The sequence below is a fragment of the Rhinopithecus roxellana genome, chromosome 16 (genome assembly GCF_007565055.1).
Source record: "Rhinopithecus roxellana isolate Shanxi Qingling chromosome 16, ASM756505v1, whole genome shotgun sequence".
NCBI classification, from domain to species: domain Eukaryota; kingdom Metazoa; phylum Chordata; class Mammalia; order Primates; family Cercopithecidae; genus Rhinopithecus; species Rhinopithecus roxellana.
Window position 1 is genome coordinate 70,778,266 of NC_044564.1, and position 12,217 is coordinate 70,790,482.

General features: G+C 46.5%; 1 protein-coding gene across 1 annotated transcript in view; it reads left to right on the forward strand.

Moving 5' to 3' along the window:
* Window positions 1-4,939, forward strand: part of ADAMTSL1 (ADAMTS like 1) — a 440,698-nt gene extending 435,759 nt beyond the window's left edge. Inside the window, exons 28-29 of the mRNA XM_030920098.1 lie at window positions 729-949; window positions 2,474-4,939. Coding sequence (XP_030775958.1) covers window positions 729-949; window positions 2,474-2,580 — 328 coding nt within the window. The 3' untranslated portion in view covers window positions 2,581-4,939. The remainder of the gene's footprint in view (window positions 1-728; window positions 950-2,473) is intronic.
* Window positions 4,940-12,217: the final 7,278 nt, after the last annotated feature.

Below are 12,217 nucleotides of genomic sequence, written 5' to 3' on the forward strand. Positions count from 1 at the left end.
GTGAATGTTTCTCCTCCAACTTACTACAGACCCAAGCCCTGCCCTCTCACCTCCATTCACCCCAAGCCACTGGCCTCCCCAGAGGCAGATGACTCAGTGTCGGTCTTGTGCTTACCTAATGGGCTAGGTTGGGATTTTCTCTCTCAGGGATGAAAAGTGCAAGGGTGTTATTCTTCTGAGAGAGGCCTCATACCTCGAGAGACCCACACTAGCCCCAGGGTGGGCAGGAGGTGAGGTCTACACAACGGCCACCAAGTCTCAAAGGCTCAAACCCCTCACTCTTGTTGACCTCCCTCTAGAAGTTAGGCTAAGATGAGAGCCCTTGTTCCTCAGTCTCGACCTACCATTCCAATCCAGTCCCCATCCTTATAACACTTCCTTATAGATGTCCCCCTGGGGCAAGGGGACTCACCGCCCCCACCTAAGAGCCCAGCCTGTGAGACCAGGCTCTGCCAATGTCCACATGGGGGAGAGCTCATTCTTCAGTCATGCAGTGAGATCCATATTCATTACAGAGAAGAGCAAACGGAGGCCCAATAAGAGGAAGTAGCCTTCTTGAGATCATATGGCCATTTAGTAACAGCACAGAGATTAGAACCCAGGTCTAGTAATGCTGAAAGTTCCTGAGGAATCACCTAACATTTCTGAGTTTGCAGCACTGTTTTCACATCTGCCCTGATTCAGCCCCCACAGAAGCAAACCTTAACCCTGCCACCATCCTCCTGCAGGCCCGTGAGCACCCAGAACTGCTGGTCAGAGGCCTGCAGCGTACACTGGAGAGTCAGCCTGTGGACCCTGTGCACAGCTACCTGTGGCAACTACGGCTTCCAGTCCCGGCGTGTGGAGTGTGTGCATGCCCGCACCAACAAGGCAGTGCCTGAGCACCTGTGCTCCTGGGGACCCCGGCCTGCCAACTGGCAGCGCTGCAACATCACCCCATGTGAAAACAGTATGTTCCAACCCCCAAGAACCTTCTGCAAATTCCCCACAGAGCATCAAGTGCAGAGAGCAGTCCCTGGGACCAGCCCTGAGCACAGGGCATGGGGTCAGCTTCCCCAGGGATTGTGAGCTGGTGGTGGAGTTGAGCATTTTCAGTGGAGTGCATGGGTGTGTGCAGAGATGTGTAGATAGGCATGACAGGGTATGCCCCAAGGGCTTCCGTGATCTCCATCCTGGCCCTGAGAGAGCCAGGTGATGTTGGTCCAATGCTGGAGGAAATCAGCCTCCAGTTCCCCTGCAGTCAGTCTGGCTGGTGCCCACAGGGGTTGACACATCAACAACTCTCAGGGGCCAGGGTACTAAACAGAAAGTGCTGTTAACTCTGAAGGCATACAGAATGACTCCCGCTCAGCCAGCCAGCTCTGCGCCCATCACAGCTCTACTTCTCACCCGACACGGACCTGCTGACCCCCTCCCTCCCAGCCCCACAGGCATCCCCTGGAACTGTCCAGGACCCCCTAGCCTTGGAATTTGATACTCAGTTCACTCCCTCCTCCTCATCCCAATAGTGTCATTTGTATTCCAGTTGGGAAGGAGTTTATTTTTTTCTTCCTCTCAACCCAAATCGGAGGTACTTACCCATGAGAAAGGCGGCAAAGCTTGAGTCAAAGAATAGGAAGTAAAAACCAAATGTAGCTGTGCAGTTTCCTCCCAAACTGGGCCTCAATGAGCAATAAATTCCCAACACTAAGGCAGATGCCATGTAGGCAAAAAGACTACTTCTTTTTACACCCTGGGGGATGGATGATCTCTTTGTACTTGGGTAGTGTTAACCCATGTTTGTGTCAGTGGCTCACCATGCTCAGAGAGAACCAATATTCAATCCACATAGTTAAAACTTACCAAACCAAGTCCTCACAATATTTAAGATCATCTAATCTGTGCCAACACTGAACTAGAACGTCCTGGTGCTGTGTTTAAGGCAGAGTGGGTAGAAGGAAGAGAGACTGGAGGGCACATGAAAATAAACCTTAACAGAGAAAGTAGGCCCAAGTGCCTAGGGATGGGGGTATCCGACGCAAGCCTCACTTGCACACTCCTGCAAAGTGGGGGAGAATGCAGTCCTGGGAACCATCTTAAGGAGGAGAGTCATTTACCTAAAATACCAAAACCCATGGGAAAAGGCAGGTTTGCCTAGGAGGAGTGGTGATCACCTAGGAGATGAGGTAATCCCAAGAAGACAGAGAAAACAGGCATCTTCAGGAAGTAGAGGGACCTACAGAAAAGAAGCAAACAAACAGCCCAGGGAGGGGCCCCATCATTCAGCCAGACAACTGCAGGCTGGTGCCACCCCCACTGTTGGCAGCCTTGGGGAGCAGGTGGCTGAACTCTGTCAGAGTAAGGCTGGAGAGCGGTGGCCACGGCAGACCCCAAGATGTACCCCAGTGGCTGAAACCCCCGACTGCACATCACGCAGGCTGCATTCTCACATCTCTTTTCTGTCCCCTCTCCCCACCCTGTCCTCCTTTCCCAGTGGAGTGCAGAGACACCACCAGGTACTGCGAGAAGGTGAAACAGCTGAAACTCTGCCAACTCAGTCAGTTTAAATCTCGCTGCTGTGGAACTTGTGGCAAAGCGTGAAGACAGGGCATGGGGAAGCACTCTACCCTGGCCACACGAAGGACTCACGCAACCACCTCGGACAGAACCTAAGCTTTCTTCATTTTATTTATTTATTTCCCCCTCCCCACCCCCACACACACCCTTCCAACCTCCTCCACCTCCATCCTCAAGCATGAGGACGTCCGCATGTTTTCTCTTTCAGTTAGCTGGAGGACGGGATGTTGGGAAAGAAAAGGACAGATGTCTAAAGGAGGTTGCAGAGCAGGCCAGGCAGATGGGGAGGCTCCCTTGAAGAGCTTCCTCCCTCCCAAACCTGGGTCTCAAAGACCTAGGAAGAGGCAGGCACAGTCCCTGGGGACAGCAGGGATCCAGAAGGTTTGTAGCCTATTGGTGCAAACATTGGACAAACACCTGTGTCTTTCCTAGAAGTGCACTATCAGAAACACAGGAGTGTGTTGCTGCTTTGTCTCCTCTTCCCCATCTGTCCCTTTAGTCATGGTTAGGACAGATGGGGAGGGGACACCATGCTGAGGCAGAAACTAGCCCAGAATTCAGTTCTTCTAGTGGGCGAGTGCAGAGAGAGGAGAACTCAAATCACCAGTAGGGAGAGCTAAAAAAGCAAACAAAGCAGGCCCTAAGGCACACAACGTTGCAGAAAATGAGGAAGGGAGGGGAGGGAAAGGACAGAAGCAAAAAGGAGCCTGTGCGTGTTCCCCAGTGGGGCAGGGTGAGCAGGGGCTTCCAGACTGCATGAGGCTCATGGACCAGCTCTGATCCCATGCATGTGCACATGCTCAGAGCCCTGCTGCCCACGACAGAGCACTGCGCTGCGTGGGAGTCCCCACTCCGCAGGCTATCAGAGTCAACGTCCTGCCTGTGCAGCTGCGGCAAAGCCAGCGAGAAGTGGGTCTGGCCATGCAGTAAGGCCACCCTGGCACCTGTTTATCTACATCGGAAGTCCTCCAGCCCTGCACTAACTGCTGCTGTGGGCCAGGACCATTTTTAGCATGAATGGGCCAGGTTTTCTGCCTTCTAGGACCTTTGCTGCTCCACTGAAGGGCCAGGGACTACGGTCAGCTTGTCAACATCAACCCGTTAACTAGTCACTTTGCCAGAGAGTATCTGTCAGGCTGTCAGGTTGTAGCAACCTCTTCATTCCAGAGCTGGCCAGGGTATGTGTGCCCCACGGTATACCCTCCCTCTCCCAGCCTGCACCCCAGCGGTCTGCAGGCCCTCCCACATGTAGTATTTATCTAGCAAGGTGGGGTGGTGGAGGCAGCATCCTGGCAAAACAGCTCACACACTGCAGCCACACTCATCAGCTGTGGTGAGGTGGCTGGAGCAAAGTCAAGCAGCAAAATGAAAACTCTGGGACTCTTTGGCAAAATCCTCATTAAGCCAAGTAATTTTTGCCTCCTTCCCTGGAGTGACCTGAGATTAGGAGCAAGGGTGGCCAGAGTCCTGGCCTTACCTTCAGATAAGCCTCCCCTCATGAAATGCCACTCACCCCGGGGCTACCATTGACATCAGGGCTGCATTTTCCAGCCAGCCTGGAAGTAAAATTTGAGAGGAAGACAATATTAATCTGTGTCCCCCCCCACCGACCAGTGAGCTGTGGACAGTTAAGTTGTGTCTTTCTTCCTCACCACAAAAATAGGCTCTAAGAAATTATGTTACTAAAAAATCAGTGTAATGTCTGCTTAAAATAAAAGAGAATGTTTTCTATGTCTGTATATCTTTTGTGAATATTAGGATTTCTTGTATAAAAAAGTGCAATATTAATAATTGTACATTGTCATCCAGAAAAAAAAAAAAAACTGTCGGGGGTCTTTATTAACTTCCTGCAGTTGTCTTCCTGTAAACTTGGTAGTGATTATTATATTTTTCCTATTTTTAATAGAACCTGGTGTTTAACTCTGGATCCATTCACTGTACAGGATGTGTTGTAAAAACTAACATGGGATGCTGAGGCAGTAAGAGAGAATTCATTTGTGGCGCAATAGTTATGCATGGAATGATAAAGACAAATTCCATACTACTGCTAATGTGGTTAATTATTTCTAGTTCACTAGCGATTGAAAAGCAGTGGTCACTATTTACATTTCCTAAAGAGCAAGCATCCTCCAGCTCCATGTTGGGTTGGAGCAGTTGTTGGCAGTGGGTCTCAGTGAACTGGGAGAGCCTAGGTTTGTGTGGGAAGCAGAGTGCTCCTTGCATGAGATGAATGTACATTTAATGTTTGTTCTGTGAATTGCAACTCAGCAGCACCACAAGACAATGAAGCCTGCTGGCTAATGTGGAAGGAGGTACTTTCTCCTCTAAAACACAAAACTGTATTTGTATTTTTTGTACAGATAATACAGCTTATTTATTTAAATCTTGTCGTCTGAGTCTCTATTAAACTCAGCCTTCCCCTGGTGGTTTATGCAGGGAGCAAGAGAAGTCCCAGTCAACTGGGTGGTTCCCAGCCAGTTATTTGTGTCTGGCTGAAGTGGAAGGATTGCAGTTTTCATCTTTACACAGGAAGCTGGGGGCCCATGCCTAGAAGTGCTAGCTCTGTAAATAAACCCAAAGAAGCTGCATTTGTGGATGTACACACATTCAGGCTGAGTGCAACCAAATGAGATGACAGTTATCTCACTGACAGCCCTATGTGGTGGGACGATGGGAGCCACAGTACCTTCAGAAAGTGAGGCAAACAGGGACATCTCTTGGGAGAGATGCAGACTTGGGTGTGGAATTATCCTCACTCATCAGGCTTCCTACCAACAGAGACACACACAGTGGGAGGCAGCTGCATAGTGAAAGTTCGATGTATGCTATTAATAAAGACTAACACTTATACATCACAACTACATTTAATCTTCACATCAACCCTATGATTATTTCCATTCACATATGGGAAAACAGCAGCCCAAAGAAGCCCAAGGTCACCCAGCTGGTGGAACTAGGATTCAAAGTCAGGCAATCCTACTCCAGCCAAAGACTCAATTTGACCCACCATGCTGCCTCCCGCACCGCTGCCTGCAACTGCTGTGCCACAGCCACCTTTGGCAAGCATGACATTCTTCCCTACTGCTTGAAGGTTGGTGGTTGACAATAACAGGACATTTTACTGAAATTGTCACTTTCTCCTGCCCCAGTTCTTTTTCCATGATAGCACTTCTAGCTCCCTATTTTTAAAGCATTTTAATAAAAACAGCTACTGTAGGACGTGTAGGGGGGAAAAAAAAGCACACCTCTAGAGCCCTTCAAAAACAGGCCCTAGTGAAAGGGCAGCATGTTGCCAGGCCCAGAAGATGTCCACGCAGAGACCATGGTGAGAGCTGCTACAGAGGACCCATGGCCTGAAAGCCTAACTCCAGCCGGTTTGCCAGCAGCTCACCTCTCAACATCACAGGCCTGTCAAACAGTGTGAAAATATATCAGAAAGCTCTTCTTGACATTTCAGTTATTTTTTAAAAAGTCGTAGGTTTTGCTTTAAAGAAAAAGTCAGTGCTAGAACTATACATATTCACATACCAGCAACCAAACAATGTCTTACAGACCAAACAATGTCTTACAGAGGCCCCATAGCAGGAGGGAGGAGCTGGAAATGCCAGAGCAAAAACCCATAAGGCTCAAATGGTGGGAAGGGCTCAAATACAATGTATGGCAGTTTTTCCAGCCAAAAGCAGAGTCCTTGCTTAGTCTCAAAGATTTCCAGGAAATCCAAATCCCTGGTCCCATTAAGATCAAAGTGGTCAACAGTCACTGAAGCTCATTTATGCCTCAATTTCTTCTTCCTGCAACAACATACCTCATCAGGTAGGGCTGTGTGAAAACCATTAGTTGATTCATGTTGAATTTCTTGAACCCAGGAAGCAAAGGTTGCAGTAAGCCAAGATCACACCACTACACTCCAGCCTGGGTGACAGAGCGAGACTCCATCTCAACAAAAAAAAAAAAAAAAAGGTTGGGGGGTAGCTGGCTTATCATCAAAGCACTTATTGAATGTTAATTGCTATTATCATCAGCATCATCTAAGTTACCTTGGAAGAAACAGGGAGATGAAGGGCAGGGCTGGCAGAATTTTTGCTATTTTACTTTACTTCCCATTGTCAGCTTTGAAAGACTCTCCCATGTTTCCATTTTTAATTGAGAAGGAAATCAGCTGCTCCTCCAAAGCTCAATATTACACAATAGCCAGGCACAGTGGCTCACGTCTATAATCTCAGCATTTTGGAAGGCCAAGGCAGGAAGATCCCTTGAGGAGTCTGAGACCAGCCTAGATATGGCAAGACCATATCTCTACAAAAAAAATGTTTAATTACCTGGGCATGGTGGCTCACACCCGTAGTCCCCAGCTTCTCAAGAGCCCTGGAGCTCAAGGCTGCAGTGAGCTGTGGCCAAGCTACTACACTCCAGCATGGGTGAAAGAGTTAGACCCTACCTCAAAAACAAAACAAAACAAAAAAAACTACACAAAAGTATAAACAAGAAAGACATCAATGAACCACGTTCTATGTCTTGGAAGAAAACCTATCAGTCCGTGTAGCCAACTCAAAGACTCACCAAAAAACTGACAAAATTCCAGAAATACTACTTCCTAGGAGAAATGTTATAATTCCAATGTACTGCCTAGACTCAACTCAGAACACCCAAATGTACACATAACTACCATTTCCTTCAAGTAACTAAAAAGCATGGAGAAGTATTCATTCATGAGCAAATATACAAGTAAAAGCTAAAATTAAGGGTATTTCACTTGCAAGTGGTTGAGTTTCTCATAAATAACATGCAGTTATCCCCTCACTTCATCCTGCAAATGAACCCAAAGAAACAGTCCTCTTTTATTAATGGTTTTCAGCTAAAATGAGACAAGTTAGATCTCAATCATCTGTTAGCGGGGTTCCTAAAAGAAGTCAAAGCCATCTACAAAGGGTCAGGAAACGGTGGGGTAGAGAAAAGGATGGAGCACTTGGGAAGTAACCTAATGAAAACTGACCTGTTAGGTGAATTAACCCAGGGAAGGATAAAATCAGGAAACAAAATAAGGCATAACTCCCCTTTGGTCTTTTCTCTCTGTGTTCCTCATTTTGTTCAGTAAACCAGCTATCACACAAAGACTTCAGGATTCAGATTCAGTCTGCACTGAATGTGAGTTAAATCAGAGGTTATCTACCCACATCACATACTGCCAATTGGGACAATATTGGCGTTGATTGATGCTTTAAGACCTTGAAGTAAACAGTAAAGACTTGAATACCCAATGAATTCTACAATCCTCCAAGTTTAACCTCAAATTATTGTCTGCTCCCCACTCACCCAGTTCACTTGGAGATGCTTTTATAAATCAAATGTGTATGAGCTTGTCAGAGACTGTTTTTTGGCCAAACCTCAGCTTATTCGTAGCACCCCAAGATTTTCAACTGTTTTGTTGCCACCCCAAAACTGAAAGGCAGATATTGATAATCAAGCCTTTGCTAAAGAACTGGGGTGCAGTTTTACAATTTCACTCAGATTCTGTGAAGCACCTGGTCCCAACCGAGCACATGTCACGCCTCTGATAACACAATATACAGATGTCGCTCACCACTGTATTTTCAAAAGGCAAATTCCATCTCCAACCTAGGATTTCCCAGGCTGCCCCTAAAGATATGGTTCATATGTGTGTAAACAGAAATTAAATGTGAGGTTATATGAGTGAGGAAAAAGCAGACGGTCAGGAATGGTTCTCCTGCCGAACATAAATAATGTTTGTTTAAGCAGAATGCTTAGGAGAGCCTGAGAGATTGCATGGTCAACATTCAGACCAGAAAGCAGAAACCCTGGGAAAACTGCCTCCCTCTCTGGGACTTCATGATGGCCAGGGTGGCCTTCGTTACAAATCCTGTGAAGCACAGTAGACAAGCTGTGAACAACTTAGTTACCAGGTGAGCAAGTTGAGGAGATGTCTGGTGGTGAAGCCCAGGAGAGTGGTGATAAAGCGTGTCATGGCTTGGTTTTCTTCCCTTAGGCCCCCATCATCATTTTTTAAATAACAGCAGAAGCACCAGGAAATGGCTTGGCTGAGGCTAGTGAAGAACGGCAAAATTGTTCTTTAATCACCCATCAACAGACAATCCCTGAATTACGATGGTTTGACTTACAGTTTCTGAACTTTACACAATGGTGCAAAAACAAAACACGTTCAGTACACTTCTTCTCTGACAATGGGGCTACGTCCAAATAAACTCGTCATGAATTTAAAATACTCTAAGTCAGAAACACACTTTTCGTTTCTGATATTTTTGACTTATAATGGGTTTATCAAGACAACTTGATTGTTGAGGAACATCTGTGTTTCTGTTTCATGGCTGGAGGTCAGCATGTCTCAGTACCAGAGCACAGGGCAGGTGCCAGCTCCGTGGACTCCTGAGCTGAGTTTCTTCAGCCTGCACAGGCCCGTCCCTACTACAGTGAAGAGATTCAAGGTACTCCCTAAAAGCAGGCCCCCAAGACCTGAATCCTATATACCCTTTGCGTGGTGAGGATTTGCCTTCGTACTTGGCCAAGTACAAAGCTGGGATGGAAAACCACCAAAGTCCTCATCTAGCCCTGGTGGTCCTCACCCAACCCTTCCGTTACCAGATGATCATCCATCCCTTCTCAGCTCATCTCTTTCTTCCTGATTTCTTTTTCCATGACATACCTTTCCTTTTCCTCAGCGTTTAACACACTTTGCTAAGCACCAACTCTGGGTTCCAAGGACACAGGGGTGAGAGCCTAGTTCCTGCTCTAAGGGAGCTCACAGTCTAATTGAGAAGCAGACACATCCCACAGCAAATGACAGTGTGTCCTACCACAGTTATGAAGTCCAAGTTCTGGGGAATCTCCAGCTTTTCTCCCTCATTTGGCCCCTTCCATAGTCAGCACCAGTGATTGCTCTCTTTAGTCCTAATCTTCTCTCATTGGGGCATTTGCAAAGGTCTCCTAACTGGATTATTTAAATCTACTCTGGTCTCTACCAATCCACCTTCCACACAACAGCTAAAACTATTGTTATATTGCCTATAAAACTTCAGTATAAACTGATATCTATGTATAAAATTAACTTAAATCTGTACTCTTGGGGCAGTTAGATAACATTTAAAACACCTCAATCATAAATCCACCCTCCAGAAGTACCATTGCAAGTATTTCAAATATTATCATCTAACTCTGCACTAGAAGTTTCATTAATTATACAAAGTTTATTAGTCACACAGTAGTGAAATATGCCGTGTTTGAGGACCAGAGAGAAGAAACAAACGTGACTGCCCTTGTACAGATAATGTAAGAATCCAGCTACTATCATTTGAATGTGCCCCACTCCACTCCAAAATTCAACTGTTGACAATGTGGTGGTATTAAGAGGTGAGGCTTTTAAGAGGCAATTAGGTCACCAGGGCTCCTCCTCTCATGAACGGGATTAGGCTCTCTAAAGAGACATCACAGAGGGAGTTTATTTCCTTTCTGCCCTTCTACCTTCTGTCATGTGAGGACACAGCGTTCCTCCCTTCTGGAGGACGCAGCATCAAAGGCGCCATCTTGGAAGTAGAGAACAGTCCTCACTGGTACCTTGATCTTGAACTTTGCAGCCTCCAGAACTGCGAGAAATAAATTTCTGTCCTTTATAAACTACCCAGTCCATAGTACCCCTGACAGCACAAATCGACTAAAACACTAGCAAATCCAGTAGCCTGATGATCCAAGTCTAGTGTTGTCTTTGGTTCTATGTGCCCAACTCTGTTTGCCTGATCTGAGTAGGGAAGTTTTTGGCTAATCTTACTTTAGGAACATTCACTTTAGAGTAACTAAGTGTTTATCAGGGTGCCCAGGGTTGGACAATAGGACTTATTCAAGTTCAAGGAGCAGGTTATGTAAGTACTTTGGACCAGTTTGCTAGCATTTATGCCCATGCCAGAATTTGGTCTGAGACTTGTTTTCATTGTAACACACCACCTCAGGTACTGAGACAGTGTAGGTGGAGACACAGCCTCAGCCTCTCATGGATGGGAGCTACCCATCTTCACCATGATAACTTGGGAACTGTTGATCAACAAAAATGGCTTAAATCAGTTCAGTTCACAAAGAGACCTTCCCAAAACATGGTTTGAGTTATATCAGTCCTCTGGTCCTCTGGTTTAAAATCTTTATACCTTCCCACTATTGTTAGGACTGAACTCCTTAAAATATCCTGAAGCACCCTACAACAGCCCAGCTCATTTCTGGCCACTTTCTCTGGGTAACTGGCCTCAGTTCCATGAAGTTCCCATTTTTCTTCTGCTCTCCACCTTCTCAAGAGCCATGGAATAGCAACCACCAAACCCATAACCATCCACTCCTGTTAAATCAGAGCAGGGCAAATATGGAGGCTATAAAATGCTTGTTACATAAAGTCTTTAAATATTGTCCAATTATACAATTCTTTTCCCCACTGCCTTGCAGCAAAGGCAGAGAGCTGGGCCCCTCCATCTTTGACAGCCTTTAGAGTTGGAGGCTGCCTGAGATCCAGAGTCACCATCAAGGGTACAGAATCCTATCTTCCCAAAGCTACCTCTTCCCCTCACTTCTCCTCCATTTCCCCATGGCACACAACCAGGGCACACTAATTTCAGGGCCAGATCTGGATTTGTGGTGGAAAAATAAAATTATACTATTTATTGCACAATTATGTACAATATCTCTTCTTCTAACTGATCTTTTGCTGAAAAACTGATCTTTGGAAAAACTGATTTTTTGTTTTGCTGAAAAAATGATGGGTGGGAATACAAAAGAAAGTGACCAAGAAAAGACTAAATTGTATGACATGATAAAGGATGAAGAAATCCTAAGGGACAAGATCTGGCTAATTGGCTAGAGACACCTGGGATGAGGAGACAGAGGAGAAAAAGGAAAGGAAGGGAAAGAACAGGGAGGCAGGTCACATCTCAGCTGATATTCACCACCTCAGGAAGCTATTCCCACTGCCTGAGCTAATTCCTTCTTCCCCCTCCTCCCTTCTCCCTCAAAGCACACAGCACAGTCACTATTACTCATCCAACCCTGGTGCTGCTAACCTGACTTCAGAAAACCCTTCCTTGAGGATGTCAGAAAAGACCCCTTTCTCCCTAAAGACCATGGGACAGAAAAGAGAAACAGAGGAAAGGCTTTCAGAAATCAAGGATGTTGCAATCACTTCTCAGGGACCATGGCAGGAAGCAGAAGTGCAAGGCCTCCTTCACTGCAGGTTCTCCTCAAAGCCCCACAATACCTCAATTCCCAGAAGCAGCCTGTAGTGATCCCACTCTCATCCACCTCCATGGATGGTAGCTCTGTCCTTTCAGTCACTTAAACCCCAAATTATGGCATCATGCTCAGTCCTCTTATTCTCAGCTCACATCCAATCAGCAACTTCATGTGGCCCACCTTTGAAACACATGCAGAAAGTGACACTTTTCTCATGGACACCTCTTATCCCCACCAGGTGTGAGCCTGCATTGCCTTCTATGGAATAAGCCTTCTACCAGGCCTTGCTTCTACCTGTGCTCCCCTACAGTCCGTGCTCCCCTACAGCAGGTGCTCCCCTACAGCCGGTGCTCCCCTGCAGCCGGTGCTTCCCTACAGCCATGCTCCCCTACAGCCTATGCTCCCCTACAGCTTGTGCTCCCCT